Source organism: Vidua chalybeata, chromosome 5 (assembly GCF_026979565.1).
Source record: "Vidua chalybeata isolate OUT-0048 chromosome 5, bVidCha1 merged haplotype, whole genome shotgun sequence".
Lineage (NCBI taxonomy): Eukaryota > Metazoa > Chordata > Aves > Passeriformes > Viduidae > Vidua > Vidua chalybeata.
The window spans coordinates 50,029,476-50,051,250 of NC_071534.1; the positions used below are offsets into that span (position 1 = coordinate 50,029,476).

The window sequence follows — 21,775 nt, forward strand, 5'->3', positions numbered from 1 at the left end:
TGGTATACTGAATTTACTGTGGCTACGACAGTGTTGATGTTGATAAGCAGTGGTAAAATGGTTTGGGTTTTTTTGATATTATTTTATTTGTTGTTTTGCAACTCTTAAACTGCTAGGCTTTGTATTTAAGACAGTATGCCCATTCTCATACCTCTTTTGTATAGAAAAGAAAATTATTTATACAAAATACCAGGCCAGTGCTTGTTTCTTTGCTCTTTCTCTTTAATGGAAAGTGTTCTTGTCAGTCTGACATTTCATATTGCTTCTATCTCTATGGGACAGAGGGAAATAATGAACATACCAGTGATTACTACTTTTTAGGAAAGAAGCTGGGAAGAGAAAAAAGTTAGGAAAATCAGTCTGGGAGTAGAGTAGAAAAAAGGTTAAAAATACATGCTGTGTGTGGATAAATTGAAGACAGTGTTGCTGGAAGATGGGCATGTGGATTTGTGGCGATGGATTTGTGATGAGGCATAAGAATAGTAACAGATCTTAGAATTCAACATGGAAGACTACTTGCTGCAGTCTGAGAGGATTGTTTGAACCTCTGCTTTCGCAGGGCAATTGGCTCAGTTTTTACTCAAGTGCCTGATGTCTGCTCACTGTATGGGACTTGGGCCTTGAGAAGGTTCTGATATAGCTAATGAAGAACCAAGGAAGGCTCCCGGCATTTATTGCTCAGGTCAGCAAAAGTTGCATGAGTTGTAGTGATCTGGAAATTAAATCTTCCTGCAAATGACCCAGACCTAGAAGCTCTCTGAGGTTTGAGAATGACTGTCGAAGAGATTTCAGGTGTTCATACCTGGTAACACACTGTATGTGGCTTTGGAACTGGGCTTGGCTGCCTCCTGGAACTACTCCCAGCCAAGAGATGGAGAGGACTAAAGTCCCCAATGTGAGCGGAATTGCCCAGATTCAGTATAGGGCACAGGAAAGGCATCCTGATGCATGCACAACAAATACTATATTTTACAGGCTTTGTTTGGGAAAGTAGTGGAACTTCTTATAGCATTGCCTCCCTAATTTTCCTGTTCCCTAAGGAATCCACACTAGTCTGTCTTTCCATGTAAGCATTTGTCTCATTTCATCACTTCCAGTGCCCAGCCTGTGCCATGCATAGCTGTCTTCTCTACCCGTGCAAATCACTGATCCTTTTTTTAAGTACTACATTTGTTGTATGCCTTCCTTCTGTGTTTCTGTTTATTAGTGTCACTAGTACAGAGACTTTATGAGTGTCTGCCAGCCTTGTGTGCTCCCATGATTTCCGGCTGGTCTGGCCAGCAGCATTAATCACAAAGAAAGTCTTGGGATAGGCATGAGCCTAATGAAATTGTACCAGAGGGAGAGCCAAGATAGCGACTGTGCTCGCACTCTGTCATATGTTTATGGTCTGGTGCTAATCCTGTGCTTTCTTCTCCTGCTGCCTATCCTCAGTGTCCTTGAGTTACTCTGGAGTCAACATGAAAGGTTATGACCCAAGGGTAGGAAGCAAGACTCAGTGGAGCCACCTGTGGAAGACAGAAGATATAGATCAAATTTATTTTCTGTTGTAACAACTCAATATCTCTGAGACAGGAACTTGATTTTTCTATAGGGGGATGCATTTCTTTTGGCCCTTATAAATATTTGCACACTAGTTTTGATCAGTTTTGTGCCTATTACCTTTCCGCTACTGAAGTTAATAAGAGCTTTAAGATTGGGCAATAAAACCAGCATCTGATTTTTTCCAGTTAATTAGATTATAAACTATGTGGGGAAGGAATTTCATTGGTTTTACAGCAGTGTCAAATCTCAGCTACATAAGAACAGCAACATAACAGCAAGTATTAGTAGTTTGAAAAGAAGTAAAGCAGCTAAATTAATTACTTGGCCTATACTCTTCGATATTCTACCCTGTCACTAGTACAGAATTGTGACTCTAATCATGCAACATTCAGCCAGCATTTTCACTGAGTTGCTTTTTCCAAAGTTTTATAGCTTATTTGTGTAATTAATTTCTAGTATGAAGGGTGCACAAAGAAGAAGCAGCCCTTCTGAAAAATATTGGAAAAAACCCCACACCTCTAACTCTTAGGATGCTTTAGGAATGAAGACACAAAAACTGTACTTAATACTGTAAATACTGTTTTTCATGCACCTGCCCAAACAGAGAGGCAAAAAGCGTGGTAAGTGACTAATCTAAACTGAAGCTGTATTTGCTGATGATTCTAAAAGAAAAAATAAAAAGCATCATACAAATGTAGCACTGTCATAATTTTATCTTTTTAACTCTGAAACTTCACAATGAATTTCAGTGCATTTCAACCCAGAGTTTGAATTAATTTACCTTTAAATCTGTTTTACTATAAAATTGTTTTGTTTTTAATACTAAACCTATTTAGGATAGATTAAACTGCCAGAAATGACACGTAGTTTGACATTTTTCCATCCTAAATATACAGAGTCTGTTGCTTTGAGATTAAGTATATTACAGAGGGTGGGATCACTGCATTTTTTAATGTGAAAAGCTTTTAAGGGCAGCTGAATCAGTAGTCAGCAGGAGGTAGGATATTGGACTTGCATCCATTTTGACATCACAAATAAAGCTCATAATACATATGAAGACCATCACATATTAAGTTTCAAGCAAGAAATCATATTCCAGTGAACTCAATGCAATTTTTTCCAGGACTTCACTGTGGGCCAGGATTGCCCCTAGTGTTTCTAGTTTCCTTCAAAATTCATCATCTACTTTGAGTTTCACAGCCACACTTTTCTAAATGCATAGGTCATAAAACGGAGTGCTAAAGGTTCTCTCTCTTCCTTTAGCAACCTCAGGGCATAATGTGTGATCCATAGTAAATTACTAGTCTTTGTTTCAGTCTTTTAATCCAAAAATCAAATGGGTAACAGGAGGCGATTGAATGGAATAGATCTGCTTTCTGTGACAAGTTTCAAGGCACGTAGTGGCAGTAGTTCAACTGAAATCATCCATCCTCCAAAATCAACACTGAAAAATGGAAAAAAAAAATCCTTTTCAATGCTCATTGCTTTCACAATTGTGCAGCTTAGAGCAGGTTGGTGTACCTGATTGAGCCAAAGGTTACTAGGCTTTATTTTGATCAAAATTCCTTGTCCTGGAGAACTCAGAAATCTGCCTAAGAATCAGTGAAAGCTTTTTAGGCATCTCCTAAATGGAGCAAACTTTTCAACTGTTAAACACACCTTTCCAACCTACAGAGGCTGGAAAATTTCCCAGCTGTAAATTCTAGAAGAGAACCAGGTTGTAGCAATACAAGTTGCCAGGTCTGTATCACAGATAAGCTGCTTGTGCTCCAGCAGCCCACACCAATAAGGAAAATGGATGATCCCAGAACAGAATGCAATATGGAGTTCTTCTATCTTGCTGAGGTGCCCTGTCATGCGGCATTTGCTGTGTTCTCCCCGGCCGGACGCAGCTCTTGGGAGCCCGGCTGTGGCGTAGCTTCCACGTGCTGCCGGGGTTTTTGCCGTGGGTTCCTGGACATGGCTCCGTGTCCTGGGTGCGTGGGCTGGCCAGCCTCTGTTACCGTGTGCTAGGGACCCGGCAAAGAGGTGAGGAATTTGTCCATTTACTCCGTGCTGGGCTGGAACGGTTTATTGGTCACGTGGCGCGGTTCGATGGAAAGACGCGACCGCTCCCGACACTCGCATGGGAGAAAATGGCGCCTGGGTGCCGGCAGGGTAGGATTTTATGGAGGGGCAGGGTGAGAGGATCCACGGCCTCCCGTCCAATAGGGGCGGCTGCCGTGGCGGTGACGCCTGCAACAGCAACCAACCGAGACGGGGCTGGGGCGGTTCCCGGGTCCCTGCGCTAATGGGGATGCGGGATCAGGGTGACAGGCACCGAACTCCCGGGATGGGACAGGGGAGTGGTCACAGGAGTGCGGGGGGAGGCTTCCAATAGCAGGCAGCCTGGAGCCAGCCACCCCAGGGGGGAAACACGAGGGGTGCACGGGGATACACAGGACTCGGCTAACTAACATAGATTAGAACCCCTAATCTAAACCCAAACCCCAGGATGCAACACTGTTAGAGCGCAAACTTGCAAGGCTGACAGAGAGGAGCTGTTATCAGTAGTTCCTGAATATTGTACTGTAAAAACTGCTGACAAATGACATGAGGTGCCATTCTCTTTTTTTTTTTTTCATGTCAGAGAATTGAATCTGCTAGAAACAGACTACCACTATGAAAATCTAGGAAGACGTCTAAAAGGCTTCTATGCAGATGGAAAGGCTGCTGTAACAGTTTCAGCATCAGTGTACTTTAAAGTTCTGAAGCAATGCTTTTCCTGCTAAAAAGAAAAGCAATCAGATGAATACCTTGCAAGCACAAATGTGCTGAGTTTATGATTTCATTTTATGGAAGAAATCAACAATGTGCTGGGCTCAGAACAAAGCACAGCACTTCAGTTACATTTCATTCCATCTCTAGCTTTATTGGACAACCAGGAGCTCCCAAGGTGACTCAATTGCTCTTGAAATGTTTGTAACAGAGCTGACAGTTGATGGGCACTTGAGGAACAAAATGACCTTTTTCTCACAGACAGTAGTCTTAATTGTTCCTTGCTCCATGTTTGAAGTATGTAAAATGTAGTCTATTTGATCTTGTACAAAGTAAGAAATTAACTAAAAAACCGGTATCATAACCTTCCTTGTAACATCAAAGGATACCATAGAAGGAAAGATAAAGAAGAGGACACACTCTCATTCATCTTCTGTTTCCTCTTCTTTCAATCAATCCTTACTTAGTTCAGCCAGTAGGGTATTCTCCTGCTGAATTCCTTGCCTTTGCAGATCATCAGATGTTCCTGTTAATCTAAGCATTCCATTTACCACCAGTCAGGTGGCTGCAGGCTGGCTTTGCTCCAGGAATTCTTTGTCCAAACGTACTTCTAGCTATTGGTAAACATTTTGCTCAGCCACATGTTGTAATTCCTAAATCAGCTATTCTTTATTGTGTATGTGTTGAATCTCTTGTTACACTTCAGAACTCTGAACCAAAGACAAGTAAATAACTTGTGAGCCAGAGATGGAGGGAGAAGGAGCAAGAAGTCGTAGCTGTGTAAAAAACTTGAAAGGCCTCATTACATGTCAGTAAGGCTGCTGCATTAGGTATCAGTTGTCACTGCCAATGCTCTGTTTGGCTGTTGTACTTTGAGAGATTGCAGTTGACAGAACAGTATCTGCCACCAGTTCATGTGACAAAGAGGTGCTACATTTTTTTGATCTAGAGGTGTTGACTTGCTTTGGTGGATTTTATACCTCATCTCTGCATATGCCATGCAGCTGGCCTCCACATGTAGTGGCCTCCTCAGTCATCAGCATGGCCTCCCAGTGAACACCCTAAGAAGAGGTAAAGTGGTGTTGTTGTTGGTATTTTCAATGGTACCATTCCAGAGATGTCAGCATCAGAAACCGTCTTCAAGCCAGAATTTAAAGGACATTAAATTGTGGTTTTTTCAAAGTGAAAGCAGGTCATAGGTCCAGCCACAGGTCCTTTGCTTTACACTGGAGCATCAAAAATGGCAGCAGCAAAAAGTACTTGTGGCAAAGCCTGCAGCTACCCCTCAGGAAAAACAATGCTTTGTGTAACATTTCCATTACTGCATAGCCACTGTAAAAATAAATATTATCTTTTTTTTTTTTCTTTAGCCAATGCTACAAAAATTATGTTTTAGAAATTACAAATAATATTTGGATTTTTAAAAGAGGGGATGTAGTCTGGACATTGTATTAGGATGCTGGGACTCTTTCTAACTTGGTTTCCCAAGCTGCCTGACACATGAACCACTGAGCCTGCTTCACCTCTTCTACTATAAAATGTTGATGTTGTTTATGTACTTCAAGAAGGCTGCTTAATTAACAACAGCTTGTAGAGTGATTTCAAGATGGAAAAACATGGCAATTACTGCAAACAGTAAAGGCACTGCAGGCTAATTTTCATTGATGATAAAGTTGATTAACAAATACACAGCTCTAATAAACACTGTTACTGCTTTTGAGTGCAGGAGCAGGTGAAGAGTTACCATGAGAACTGATGCAGCTGAGTGTGCTCAGTTCAACACTGCTGATGTCTCTTTATTATTATGGTAATTGTGTTCATTGATTACTAGGAGTAGATTTACCAAAGTGAGGGACTGTCACTCCCTCTTGACTCTGCCTGATGGTGTACATGCTCTGTGTCATCTCAGCGGAGTAAGCACCTAGTGACAGTCTCACTTCTTCTTAGAGCCCCCTTGTGATAGGCTGTCTCCCAGGGGGATGCCGACACAAAACCTATAAAGGGCTGGAAGGCACCATACAAACAGGATGCTCTATAGAAGAGGCATAATTTATGAGCATTGCCCTTTTTCAGTTTTCAATGCTGATTATCAGCATTCTGAAATTTGTTTACTCTTCTCTTCCTTAAGACATGGCAGGTGATTTTTTTTGTTTGTTTGTGGTTTTATTGTTTTGGTTTTGTTTTTATTTTGGTTTCTGGTTTTGTTTGTTTGTTGGGGATTTTGGGGGGTGGTTGGGATTTTGTTTTTGTTTTTTTTTTTTTTAAGTTGAGGCATTTTGCAATGATTTAGGGCAATACTAAGGATCTTCTACCCAGTAGTTTGAGAATTCAAGAACAGTTGTGTTTTTCATCTATCCCTACCCACTTGTTTTATTTTGGTATATCCAACTCCAGGAAATGGTCCACTGTGTTGTAAGAAATGAATTAATGCCAAAATAATCTTTTTTCTTTCCCTGAAACAGCTAAAACTCTCATTGAAGAGGGATAAAAACAGGTACACAAACCTCATCTCATTATTTTCAAATTCTGTATTGTGAGTTATTATTTGTTGCTTTAGCAACACAATCAGAAACATGTTTTTAAAAGGAAAAGACACATTGCTTTCTCTTGAGTAATGATCTGTACAGCCCTTCTCTGCCATGTTCTTATTTTCAGTAAAATGTTTACTTTCTTTTAAAGAGCTAAAGTGATGCATAGGAGTAGTTACATGGGACAATTGCTAATTGTCATGATGAAATGCCATTGTTATCTACAGGGTAGAAATTGCCATAGTAAAATGCCCTTGTGTCTTTACATCAAGTCAGATATGGAAAAAATACAACTTGATTTTGCAGATCTGGTTTCTATGCATATTCAAAAACAAGTCTGCTAAATAAATTACTTAATGGGAGTTTACTGTCTTCCTCCTGTTGTCACTACACAGTCAAGTAGGCAGAGCAGTCTGCTTTTGTTGCTGTGCCATCAAAAACCAGGTAGTAACTTGCAAAGTTCCAATCAGTTATAATGCATAACACAACAGAAAGAATGTCAGTGTGAATATAATATGCGCATGACATGCTCTATTAAATAACTGCCTGGTTTTGATTATTAGAGCCTTTAATCCTGCTAAATGGTGCATGTAAGGCAGAGGACCAGATTAATTCTAGATCCCAGTTGAGACTGGAAGGTTGAGCCGAGCTGATCTGATGAACAGCCAATAAATACAGACATTCACAATGTCATTTTAATAGGCTCTCTGGGAAAATAAATAGATGAATAGTTTTTTCTTTAAATGTCTGTCTACAGCTCATCACCAGGAATACAACTTCAGTTTTATTTTTCATTTCATGTACCAAGGTTGAGAGTGCAAGCTTTAGAAAAGAAGCTCTACAAATAAATTCATACCATAGCACAATGCAGTATGTCATTAAAAAGAAAAGTGGTAAGGTTTGGGAATAATTTGAGCAGCTTGATTTTTCCTGACCATTACTTAAGAACTTGAAATGTGAGGTCTGTTAGAATTAATGAATACTACCCTACATGAAATAATGACACAACATAAGGGCTTTGTGCCTTTTTATCAAGCACAGTAAAAGCAGAAAATACATGCCACCCCTTGACTGATCTCACATCACAATATTTTGATTACTATTAATAGTCACATGCCTCAATAAGCTTGAGAACTGTGGCACATCATTCCTGTTCCCACTGTGTTTGATGGCAGAACTAAGACTCCCATAGGTTTCAGTACCTGCAAATTGTAGCCTTAGTGTAGCCTTAGCATAGAAACAAGGATAGGAGCTTATTTATTGAGCTATGTTATTACAGTAGCAAAGTCTCTTGGTCCTTATTCAAAGAAATTGCTTATCCCCATTAATTGCAATTAGTGCTCCACGAGGAAATAAATATTCTATATTTGGAAAGCAGGATTTATTTTTTTTTTTTTAAGAAGGAAAAAGGGGATGCTTTTTGTATGTAGAATTGTTGCACTCATCTCAGAAGTGGGAGGGCAGCTAAGCCTTTCAGCCTGCAGCTTGCAACTGGAAGAGGGTGCTTGGTCGCGGTGAAACTCTGCCAGCAGATCTAAAAATGTTTATTGTCTCAGAATTTGTTATTTTACATTTTCGTCTGATGTTAGTAGCTCCTCTTTATTGTGTTTTATAGAATTAATCCTTAGCAGCAGGAGTCCACCCCTGCTTTCAATGCTCTGCTGACTTCCTTTCTCATCCCCTTGGTACTTTTTCAGACCTGCAGCTCCCACTTGTGACCCCAGACTGTTCTGGCCAGCCTGGACTGTCAAGGGCCAGCACCACAGGAAATGTGTCCCAGGGCAGCACAATCACTGAGCAGGCACGTGCCTCCCATCTGCAGCACTGGTGGAAGCAGAGCATGAGCACAAAGCTGTAAGTTAATGATGACCCACCCTCAGAAACTGCCAGTGCTTCAGCACACAGTTATTTGGGAGTCAAGGAGGCAGCAAAAGAGGAGACCACAGCAGATGGAGCACTTGGATGTATTGCATCCTATACTTGCAGAATGTTTGTTTCTGTATTAGGCAAGTTTGCACATGTTTTGGATATAAACATCAAGTCTGAGGCATTGAAACACCTTGAGAAATAAATACAGACCCAGAGACACCCCTGAACATTTACGTCTCATGGTGGCTGAGCTGTTTCCTGCTCCTATCCCTGCTTTGCCCCTACCACAGACACACATATGTAATCCTTTGCACAGAGATCCCCCCCTTAAGGTGAAGAACCAAGAAGTACTTGATAATTTGTCTGTTATCAAGTGCTGTTTCCTACATCCCACTATTTCACAAATTTTATGTTCTGAGGACCTGTTATTCTGCAGAGGGGAGAAGAATTTCTCTTTAAGATAGATGTTATTAGACTTACTTAACAGATAGCAAAATTGAGGTCTGGAAAGGCCACGTATTGCCAAAAATTACACAGAAATGGAAGAAGAACCCCATGTCTTTCGCCAGTAATCAGTCTTAGGGACCCATAATTTCTATAGTCATCTTCCCATTGAATTTTCTATGAGGTAAATTGATACTCAGAAATTTTAACTGACAGATTAATAATGCCATTGTGAATATGCACAAGTATAGCTCAGATTTCCCCAAGTAATGAGCTTTTAAATAACAGGTTTTTTCTTGGGTTTGATTTTTTTCTGTTCTTTTTCTATGGCTGACTCTCTTTGTGTGTACTATGGAAGCTGTAGGCCAGTTTTTAGAAAGCTGCATCACTTCTTAAACAAAGTTGCTTGCAAAATTCTTAGGTTTAACTGATTTGTTATAGGTTATTTCTAGGTATCCTAGTCTTTCATAATATTTGGAATGATTGCATATGGTTTTCATTAGGGGAAGTATGCAGCACCACATGTTTCTGTCCCTTTATTACAGAAATAAATGCTAACAATAGTGCAGTCTTTCCATAGGGTTGGGTGGGGATGTTCTTCTGATTTTACTGCAAATCAGCATTAGGGTACCTTGACTATGCATTTCTGTTATTTAACATGCTTGGATTTCTTTAATGTTTAATTTAATCTGGATTTAATCATTCACTCTCAATATCCTAGATTTGTAACACTTAATTATTCCCACAATGCAGTTACCCATATGTTCTCTCAAATATCACTCCCTCCAAATATAGTTGCTTTCTGTGTTTGGAAACTAAGAGTTAGAAATGCTGAAATCAGTAAAGTTCCTTGATGTAAAACTTTGTTCCAGCCAACTTGATTTAACCTACTGTGTTGCTTGCTGTTGGGGGAAAAAGGGCTAATTTCCTATCTCCACTAATATCACTATTTCACTACTTTCTTATAGTCCATTTGCAAAAGAACTGTATTAATGCTACATATTTTTATTACTTTCCAGGAATCAAGTATCAACATCAGACCACAAAGATGTCCTTAAATCTCAAGACTTTTCTGTAATCATCAAAGCATATGTGCTTGTGACATCCTTAACACCTCTGCGGGCATTCATTCATTCAACCACCACTGTCTGGCATCCACCCAAGAAGAAGCATTTTACCATAAAGGTAAAACACTTAATTTCCTCAGTTTCCCATCTTTCAGGCAAAGTACATAGACAGAAAACTAGAGAATATCTTTCTTCTCGTTTACTCCTTCTTTATTAGCAGCCCACAGCCTACAGGGAATATTCTTCTAATGTACAGTTTTCATTTCTCAGAACAAGAGGGGTTTGCTTCATGAAGCAGGAAAGCATTGCCCTGTGCAATGGGGGCCTGGGACTTGCAGGTGTCCAAGCCCATTTTTATTGGTCACATTTGACAGCAGTTGCGAGGTCAGAGTTTTCTCTAAAGCACAGCAGTGTGGGTGCTGCCATGCGGTAGCAACTTTTGCTGGGATATTGACAGTGTTGTGAAAAGGGAAAGTAAATATTTAATACAGTTTGTTTAGATTTCTTTTTAGGTGCAGTAAAACAGACTAGAAGAGGGTCAGAGCACTTCTAAATAAGGGGAAGGAAGTATGCAAGTATACCATGGATAGGGTGGTTCCCCCATGGTCCCAATTTTATGAAGGATGTTTCCTATGTGCCTTAGATTAATTCTGGACATCTCCAAGTGCATGGAAATACCCCTCTCACTCCAAATCTTGCTTGCTCAGTGAATATTCCTTCCCATTCCTTTCTTCTTCTAGCAGGGGACTATGCTTGTAACACATCAGATCCTTGTGAAGAAGCTACAGTTGTGCTGCTGCTTCTTCCCTTTTGAAGAATTAATGTGGCAGTCATTTCTTGAGGTCACATAGATCAGCTCCTGCAGCAGCTGTTAAAGGATGGGTGTGCTTTGCCCATGTAGCCTTCTTGGGGTAGGAGCAGGTCGTGGCTTTGGATCAGTCTGATATCACTGTGGTATCACTGTCAGGACTGTTGATGATATCAGCCATTTTGTACGTTCTACAATTTTAGCTCTTGCCAAGTGAAGTGCCTAGTTTAAGCTCATAATCTAATTCTAGTCATCAGAGAAACACACACCTCTAGAGAACGAATCATCCCACTTAATTTAGACACCAGTTTTGGAATGAGTTTCCTGGTGAAAGTGTTTGCTTCCTTCTATGGGCTATGACATTCTTAGAAAACATGCCAAATTCTGGATTGCTAAAATTAGGTGAGCTGAATCTACTTCTCTCCTCCTCCTCCCCCCCCCCCCCCGCCCACCTTAAGCTATGGAAGCCCATGGAGATACATTTCTTTGCCATGTATTTTCCTCCATTTACATTTATGAAGAGTAATGGTCACTCACTTCCAAACCCCAGTATTCAGTTTTGGTTTATTTTCATTAAAATAGCAGAATATACAGCAGCATCACTGTTGCATCTGAAGTAGAGACTACTTTAAAGGCTAGTAATCATTAGTAATTGTTATATGGCTCCGGAAAACAATTCCCACTGAGGGAAGTCTGCTGAACAGGGTTCCAGCCACCATTTACAGGGTACTTTGGCAGCTGAAGAAGCAATAAAAAAGATAGATAGAAGTAGCAGTGCATCTACAGTGGTTCCAATCTGTTTACTGCTATTGTAGCGTTATGCCTTCCCATAGCTTCAGACATACTCATCAAAATTGTGAAAAATACACAAAAGATAGGCACCATTTGTGAAAGAAAGCACATTCGTAGTGATGTAGATACTGAAATGTAAATTAACAAAATTATGGAAAATGGGGTATGTAAGGCTGCCTCTCAGCACAATGTGCCCTGTAAAGCACATGGAAGGGGCCAGGGAGCTTCCAGAAGGGAGACACTGGGAATTCATAGAGTGGCTAGAAAGCATTGCTGGAAAAATCATATAGAGAGTCTGTGCTTGATGCAAAGCAAACAGGCAAGTCACCCACCAGAAAACACTTGGGAAGAGGCAAATTCAGCCATTAATATAATTTCCTAAGAGATTTTGTCAAGTTTCTCAAAAACGTCATTGAGCCCTTCATCACTTGCTAGTGCAACATACAATGCCAGGAGAGTCATCTCTCCCAAAGTAGCCAGTGGAGGAATGCATGCTTGTACCAGCCAAGGAGTCTGGTCCTGAAAGCTCCTAAGGTTCAAGTTTCTGCCAGCTCTATTGTATAGGATGAAAATTGTCACATTTTGAAGCTTCAACCTGTCAAGAGTCTATACAGACAGAATCTCCAAGACCTGTTTTTCCGCTGATTGACAGAATACCCACTGGGTACTCAACATGGCTAGAGGGGAGACTTTGGTCTGGAAAAAATTGCCAGTGTTTTTTCCACAACAGGCTGAGTTTTGTTTTGTTTTGTTTTGGGTTTGTTTTTTATTTTATGCAGAGATGAGAATAACTTTGATTATCTGCTTTCAGTAATGTTGTACCGTAATTTAGAGACCGCCTCAGTGTGTATAGATCTCTGGTCAAGAAATTTTTTTCTTGTACCAGTATAATTTTTAATGAGAAACATTTTTAATGAGAAATGAATCCACATTTGTGGTTAGCTTAGTTTTGCTATCACAAACTCAGTATGTTAAGTATGTTTAAAATTTGATCTCCCATGTACAACAATGCCTTATGGTTGCTAGGAGTTACTAGAATGTGGGATATATGAAAGAGAGATATAAAAAATACCCTGGAGATGAGGTAGCTATATGATATCAATGACTGAGAGAAGCTGAGTAAAGAAAAAACAGGAGTTTCATGAAAGAATACTGCAATCCCCACTGCCTTTTTGTTTGTAAACTATTGTAAATTATTTTTGCAATGCATATTTGCTTTTTATAGTGATAGTAGCAAGACTTCAGAATGATTTCTTGAATAAGCATTGGTCAAATGGCAGTTCAGGAAGAGTTCAAATGTGTTTTGCTCACCAGCTGCCAGGTTTTCTCTGGATTATACATATTTTAGTATTTCATTTCAGAAAGCAAAAGAAGATAAATCATGAGCTGGCATGAGGTTTTTGTGTGCAGTCAAGAGGTAACAAAAGTGGGACTCTAAATTTGGGCCCAGCATGGGAAGATGCAAGAGATGCAGGGGAGAGAATGGCTTTCTGCCACACAGATGTTTAGATATAAGGCTTGTGTAATAGCCCAATTTCTTTGAGGAGAGTTGGAAACTGCTTATTTAGACTATCTGTGTGTTGAAAAATTATTAATAAAATAGAAGCTTTGTGTTTTGCATATTGTATCAATTAAAGGAAGTGTCTCTGTCAATGTATGCAAAAATTCTTTTTGTGTTAATTGACGTTATGTATGTGCATTGAGAAGAATGCTGACCCCTAAAAATTATTTCTTTTGTAGAAGCCAGTGTGCAAACCAGTAATTTATGATTAATTATTTCAAGGCTTAACACACTGTGAAGTTCTTCCTTTGCCCTGCCATTAACCTTTCCCCACCTGATCCCAGTGCTTTATGAAGTGATGCACTTTTGTAGACAGAAGTACCACATCCTACATCATCAGGGGAGGCTCTTCTGTGCTATCAGCAACTTCCCGTGGCCCCTGCTATGGCTCATCATCCTTTTGCTCATCCAAAATAGACAGGTGCCTCCTGGACTTGAGTTCCTTGACTGGTGTTCCTGCACAACATTTGATGTGCTCAGAGGAAACTCTGTTCTTAAGTAATTTTCCAGTTGTGAAATGCAGTAAATATAATTTATTAAAGAAGTTTGCTGTTAAGCTTGCTGTGGTATGAATCACTATAACTGAAACTCTCTTTGTGTATTAAGCATTTGGAAACTTGAGTAAAGAATTTTTTTTTCTACTTAGCATACATGCAAATAAAACTGGACCCTCACCTTTACTGGAAATCCATCTCTTAATATGACGTGGCAGTCTAGCTTAGAGCCAAGCATGGTGTAAATTAAGTTACAGTATTGCCCTCAAGTGCCCAACTTTGGTACTACTTGAAGTATCACCCACACGTATTTAAAGTGAGATGGAATGCAAACATACATACAGATAAAAAGAAAAATGCTTGCAAACCGCAGAAAGGCTTGTGATTTTTTTCCTTTATTTTACATTTGTTTGGGGGTTTTTTGGTTGTGTGGTTTTTTTTTTTTTTTAATTTAATATCACTACCTTGTCACTTACAGGAGCAAACACGGAAGAAAAATTACCATCAATTCTTAATCAATTAGGTTGCATGTTTACTTGGGACTAAAATTAAATTCATTCATTAGGTGCTGTTAGAATGCTATAATGCTCTTCTTTCTGGGAGACTGGACATAATGGAATGACATCTCTGTTTTCTTTCCTCATGATATCTATAATTTCTCTTTTCACTGATATAAGAATGGAAGTTAGACTGGACTGGGGAGATCCAAGACATGCTTAGTCTGACCCTGCATTTGTGGCAGTCAAGAGAGCATCATGAAACTCTAACAGGACAAACAAAAAGTGGTAGTGTCCCTAGGCAGACTATATCTATTTCTGGTAACCTGCAGGGTTAGAAACACAAAACTGGAAGTGGAATATATGTCTTGATGTTTAATAAGCTCCAGTGGACTTTTATCCATGCAGTTCTCTACTAGATTTTTAAATTCATGAATACTTTTGGTCTTAGCAATGTCTTTGAGCAATGATACTGTACAGATTATTTACATGTTGCTTGGGAAAGAGTATTTGTTTGCTTTAAAACTTAAGTAAAGTCAAATATGACTTGATTTCATATCCTTAATTATTGTCGTAAAAGAAAGATAAGAAATCCTTCCTTCTTTGTCTTCTTCATCTGTGTCAACCTGTCATACAGTGCACAAATAAAATTCTTTCTGGAGTTCTTTTCTGCTTTTCTCATTCTGAACATTCGTATTTAGCTAATGAGAGCTTGAGACTGATTGTCCTCTACAACATGTGGATATGTCATAAGTTTTTCCACTATTATCCTGGCCCTTAGCTCTCTGGTGTTTTTCTAGTTCACATATCCTCTTGCTTTGGCTGTTCAGTCAGCTATGTAAGCATGCCCTTCTGTGGCTTCCAGCTTTCCTAGACCTGCCTCCTACTACCCTGATTCTTCTCATTCTTCCTTTTTTTTGAATTCCAGCTTCCCTTAGTCAAGATGATACACTTTTGGTTCTCACAGCAACCTGGGAAATACTGGTAAATCACCTTTACTTTCCCAATAAGAAGTCAGAGCTGAATCGGGAAACCATTTTTAGTTCAGACTCAGTCAAAAAGCCCAGTTTCATGGTTGCTGAAGCTGGTGAGTGGCTTTTTGCTTTTGGACTTAGTCTTAGGAGAAAGGAGCTTTAGAGAAAAGAAACCTTTCTCAGATGGCCTTTTCTTCTCGATGTAATTAAGTTATAAAAGTGTTAAGGGGCAAGATGTTGGGTTTTTTTGTGAATATTTTTTTTTCTGGGCAATTTAATATAATATTTTAAAAAATCATATGTAATTAAAAATATATACAGAACTGGGAAATCTACTGTAAAAAATAGTTGGACACTAATGTGATTTTCCCTTTCATCAAGTGCCATGTTAGAGCTGCAGAGAAAGGGCACTTCCTAACAATAAATCAGGACTGGAATAAACAGATCTGCCTGAAGCTAATGCAATAAACTTATGCTAAATTACTGAACTATTTTCTCTGTGTTTTATTTTGGAATCATTGGTACCTGATTCATGGGTACATTTTTCTCCCATTACATGGCCTTTGACTATTTTTATATTCTCTGGTCAGTAGAAAGGTCCACCTGTGCTAGCAGAAAATATATGAAATAGCTTCATTGCTTCTTCCTGGCCTTCTGTGTGGAATTGGTTTTTATTCTTGCAGGCATGTTAGATATCTAGATACTTCCATACATATAATCAAGGAGATTCTTGTTTGTGTATAAGCCAGTATTTTTATACCTATGAACAACCACTTACACCCAAAAGTATTTGGACCTGGTGAAGAAATTTCACCAAAGATAGATCCAGCAAAAAGAATGAATGTACAAAAGTGAACTGAGACAATAAAGCCTATGTTGAAAGTTTTTAGAGTCTTATCCTGATAACTTTATCTGCCATGTCATTTTGACGGCTACTACTAGGAACAGTAAGGTCTTTCAAAATCGATTCGTATGAATACTGTAAAGTAGGATGTTCTAAATCCCAAAATGTAAACCTCAAAATTGCATTGAATTACTCAGTAGTGGTCTCTTTTCTTCTACCTCCTTGCCTCTGAGGTAGGTTCAGAGCTCATCTATGCCTCCAAAGGGGAGTTACTCTTACAGGAAAAACTGTAGGAGTTCACATTGTTTAACCAAACCCAGAAGTGCCTAACTGATGATATACAATCAACTGGCAGCCAGTAATTATAACATACCTTCTATCAATTTCAATAACAGAAGAGATAAATCATGATACCAGGCACTTAAAACACTTAATTGAACATTGCACATTTCTAAACATCCTTCTGTAAATACTCTCTGAAACTCTGGTGGCATCTGCTCATTCACCCATGTTTATCCAGCCTCTATCTCACAGGCAACACAGGTTAGACATAGTCCTGCTCTCCTGGGATGCAGCTTCCCTTCTTTCGTGCACCTCTGCTTGGAGAAGTGGGGGCCCCTGCTCTGTGGGTGCCCATTTCACATGTACCCACGTAGGACCTGTGCCCATCCTTACATCCCAGCATTCCCTGAAGTCTAGGCAGAAGCTGTGGTGCCAGCAGGCTGATTTGTGGCAGTGCCTGACCAGGTTTTGGTGGCTGCTTTCTCCACTACTGCTTTCTCCACTCCTTCACTTTCTTTCCCCTTCTCCTTTTCTGTTATTTCCCAAACTGACTACTTCTTTGTTTCAAAAGTCACTTTGTAATTTCCTGGTTACTGTTTAACCTTGCTGATGGTCACATTCCTTTGTATCATGGTAGGTTGGGTCAAATATCATTGCAGACAGTTCTGCATATTCCAGGCACACAGGTGGTGGTGTCCATGGGTAGGCTGTGTGAGCACTGCAGTGACAGATCTCCTGTCTGTCTTCAGTGTCTCGCTTAGATTCCCCAGGGGAACCAAGCAATTTTAGATTGCAATTAATGTCATTGTTTTGAGACATCTACTTTAGTATGGCATAAATTATGCTCTTCAAGCATCTGTCTTCTGCAGTGAGGTGTAAAGGGAACCTAGACATTTAGCTTGTACATAGACATAAGCTGTGTAGTCTTGTAGTGTGGGATTCCTCTACAATATTGGCACCTGAGTGAATTTTCTTCACGTGAGCTGTGTCTCTGAACACCTGTTACAATCAGCAGAGAGCTAATCAGTGCAGTCAATAAAGGAAGGTATTCTAAGTTTGCATTTATGGCCATTCCCAATGTTAGTTAAGGAAAAACTTTCTTGTTTGTTTCATCAGGAGGCAAGATTGTTTAGGACTGAGCTAGAAGGCAAGCTCAGAAAGATCACTACAGTTTGGTTTTATACTCTTTCTCAGGGCAATCCTCAGCTGACCATTCAGGTAACTGCCCCAGGCTGCCCCAGCAGCTCTCCTGAGAAATTAATTTGCAGAAAAATTGCCCAAGGAAAATCTTCTTGAGGGAATTACTACAGTCATCATAACATTCAGCCCAGTGAGTGCCACAGGTTTCCACTCTTCAGGCTCCATGGCTCTATGCATGAAGTCTGCAAATCAGAATTCCTTAGTAAATTAAATTGCATTTTTTCAATGTGTCAGACCTTTACCTGATGATTCAGTGTATTTTTGAGGAGCCAGAGTGATCTATGTCATTGAGATTATAAGGCTAATTTTAATGACTGCAGATTTTAAAATCTAGATGTCAAAATAGGTAAAAGAAAAAGCATCATAAAATTAATATTGAGTTGACCTTTTTTTTCCGCAGTGGCTTTTCCTAAAGCAAGAAGTTATTGGGCAGTGAGAGGTCAATGAGTTTAAATTAATCTGAAGAGTATTTCTAGTTCATTCTGCCTTTACAGAAAATTTGTACTTGATGCATGCAACTTGACTGCATTTGCACACTTCTGTAAGGCATTACATAAATATTTGGAACATACTTCCAACTGTATGAGTCCAGCATTTGGATGAACACCTTCAAGCTTCTGAGAAATCTTGCAGTTCTGTATATAATGGTGTCATTGTATAAAATAAATGTGCATGTCTGCATTTAGTCTTACAGCCTACTAAAATTTAAACCCTATTCCTCTGCTTAAAAATTGGCCAGCCAGAGGTCAGCTTTCTCCTAGAACAGGTTCCTGTAACTGCCAGCAGTATTTCCTACTCTGTCCTCTCTAAATTGTTCCATGCTTTTGTTAATCACACAATAATGGTGCATTTTGCTGGACAGGCAGTCTGTTTCCTTTGAAAGTGAGAGGATCAGCACCAGTGGTGGTCACTTGAAAAAGCCTTCAACTCTTTAGTATTTTGCAGTTGAACAGAGATATTTATATACTTTCATTCACTCAGAAGAACCTGAGGTTGCTGCAGATTTTCACATATTATCACCTTTATTCCATATACTCTAAATTTTTCCTATCTGTTGCTGTAAATCCTGTGGAATCTGTTGGAGTCAAACCTAATCTGAATTTGTTTAAATAGGATTTTTTTTTATTAATTGGAATTTAACCTGAAGTATTCATCTCATTTCTATTGGTCCTGAACCAGCCTGACTAAATATTTATTTTCAGCCATTGGCTTAGAATAAACATTGGTCTAAAATCTGATATCCTCTAATGAGAACCTGTTGAGCAATGTTTCTTTTCTAGGCTGGCTAAGGAGAGCTGTAACTAAAATGCAGTTTCTTGGAGATGCCAGTTTTATTTTAATGCCTGTTCTGATGGCAACAGTTGACTATTAATAACCGACAGCATGCTCTGAGAACCAGTAGGGCAAGCCAGCCTGTTTTCATCATTTGTTACTGGAAATGTATCCATTATGTATCCTTTGTGTTTACTTGTTTTGTGTTTACTTGGAAATTGATTGATGGTGAGAGAGGAGATGAGCTAATAGTGCTCTTGCTCTTCCTTCCAGTAATCCCCATCTCTCCTTATAAAAGTTCAACTCCTTTTGTTCCCTGTGCAGCACAATAGCACATCTCACTTCGTCCTTCAATACCCAGTGGAGATTTAAGAAGTTAGAGAAAAAGTGTAAGCCAGAGCAGCAGGAATGTAAGTTGTGTGCAGAATCTGGCAGAGGTGCTGGAAATAATTGCAAAATTCAGCTGAAGATCCACCTTGGTGAGATGGGCCTTCATTTTAATTTTTTAATTCATTTCACATGAACAGGTTCATTATCTGGTTTTGTCCTGAACAAGGAACTGAAGTGGAACAATTTCACTTGGAGATGAATCTGAATCAGAACTGCTCTGAAAAATGTGGAGCTTCTTGTTCTTAATCTTTCTACCACTCTATAGGAGAAACACAGCTTTGGTGGTCTTAGACTTTGGGAAACAAGGACTCCTTCTCAGCCTGCTTTGGAGATGAAATAGACTGTGATGTGAGGAGCTGCATAATCTCTAAATAATGCATCTGGGGCTCCTTTACCCCATAGGCTCATGGAACTGCAGTACATATGGAAAACATTCTAAAGTATAGAAATACAGTGTGATTTAATTCAAGATTTCAGCATCATGCAAATATACAGAGAACAGAGTAGAGGCTATACATGCAACTTTTGCTTCACCATTTCCTGCAGTCAAAAGTTTAATTTTATAACTTCAGCCATATATATTGTTGTCATTTTTTCCTACTGGCATTGCAAGTAGCTTTACTAAAAAGATGAAATAAAGTCACAGGCATTATATGCCTTCAGCACAGATCTGTGCATGGGTCACCATTCTTTTAGTCAGTAAAACTTGGAAAGACAAGCACTTTTTGAAATAAAAACAGAGGTGATAAGAGCAGGAAGGCAAACAGTCCAAATTCCTACCCTTAAGTTATCTACCAGCACAAATGGATGGAGTTAGTGAAACTGAAGAGAGCAAAAAGCAAAGGAGGATCAATGTTAGCTGCATATTCAAGTATATCGCATGGCTGGCTGCAAGCAATGTTACAGTATTTGTTGAAAAGGAAATTGAAAAGTGCTTATTACATTTAACTGCAATATGCTACCTGAAGAAACAGAAAGCCATTCATCTGTGCCAGTGCAGACCAGTGTGATTGAAAGTATTTATGCTCACAAGGGGAGACTCCAAAACTGTCTAGAAAATTCTGTGGACTAGGGTGTAGAGAAGTATGCTGTAAGTTCTGGTGTGAGCACATCATAGCACATCACCAGGAACTAGCGTTGTATGCAGAGATCCTTACTGGTTCTATTCCTGTTCAACAGCTTTGTTAAATGTCTGGATGATTTGGCACAGTGCATACTCAGCAAGTTTGCTGATGACAGAAAACTGGGAGGAGTGGCTAATGCATCAGAGGATCATCCTGCCACCTGGAAGGACCTCAGCAGACTGGAGATAAGGGCTGAAAAGGATGTAATGCAGTTCAACACGGGGAAGTGCACAGTCCTGCACCTGGGAAGGAACAGCCTCAGGCACCAGCACGTGCTAGAGGCCAGCAACTGGAAAACGGCTTTGCAGAAAAGGGTCTAGGACACCTAGCTGACCATCAGCCAGCAGTCTGCCTACTGTGTCCAGTTCTGCACTCTCCAGTACAAGAGGGATGTGGAGGAAGTCTGGGGTGGGGGGCGGGGCCATAATGTGATTAAGAGTCTGCAGCATTCCTTATATGAGGAAATGCTGAAAGAATTGGGACTGTTTAGCCTGGAGAAGCTTCTCAGGGGCCAGAGGGATGTCATCAAAGTATGACGTATGAATAGCTGAAGGGGGGCTGTAAAGAAAACAAAGTCCCTTTCAGTGGTGCCAAGTGACAGAACAGGAGGCCATAGGCACAAACTGAAACATGGCATGTTCCTTCTGAGCATCAGGAAACACTTTTACTTTGAGGGTGACCAAACACTGTCACAGGTTGCCCAGAGAAGTTGTGGAAGTCTTTATCCTTGGAGGTATTCAAAAGCTTTCTGGACACAATTCTGTGCAACCGACTTTGTAGATGACTCTGCTTAAGCAGGGGGGCTGGTCCAGATGACCTCCAGAGCTCCCTGTGGTTCTGTGATCATGCCTTGGAGCCAAAATATCACATGAAACTTTGTTGTGGACTTTTACCAAGGCCCAGGCTTGGGTAACCCGTGTGCTGTGGATACTTGTTCATGGCTGTAGCAGTCCAAGGCAGATAGAGAAGTGCCAAGCGTATCAATCCTCAGGAGGGTTGTCTACAGAAGCCTACATGCTTCTATCATGTTACCCCACTGGGGCATGTATTAGTGGGTGATAATAGAAAATATACACTGACATTTCTAAATAAATGTCATAGAGAAATTCTCAGAAATAATCAGAAATTTTTCCTTTCTTAATGTTAGTATGTGTTCTGCATATACTTTACCTGCCTTATTTCTGAAGATAGTATTTTTTGCTACGTGAAAGTGTCTCTTTGGTAGTATAGTGCTACTTTATTATCTAATAGTCTTACATAGTTCCAATCTAAATTGGGTTCTGTACTGTATGATAACTCTAATGGAAAAACATTCAAAGGCAGCCCC

General features: G+C 39.8%; 1 protein-coding gene across 3 annotated transcripts in view; it reads left to right on the forward strand.

Moving 5' to 3' along the window:
• Positions 1 to 21,775, forward strand: part of CPED1 (cadherin like and PC-esterase domain containing 1) — a 147,940-nt gene that overhangs the window by 40,313 nt on the left and 85,852 nt on the right. For all 3 annotated transcript variants that reach the window (XM_053942355.1, XM_053942356.1, XM_053942357.1), the window contains exons 6-7: positions 8,528 to 8,684; positions 10,163 to 10,328. In XM_053942355.1, coding sequence (XP_053798330.1) covers positions 8,528 to 8,684; positions 10,163 to 10,328 — 323 coding nt within the window. The remainder of the gene's footprint in view (positions 1 to 8,527; positions 8,685 to 10,162; positions 10,329 to 21,775) is intronic.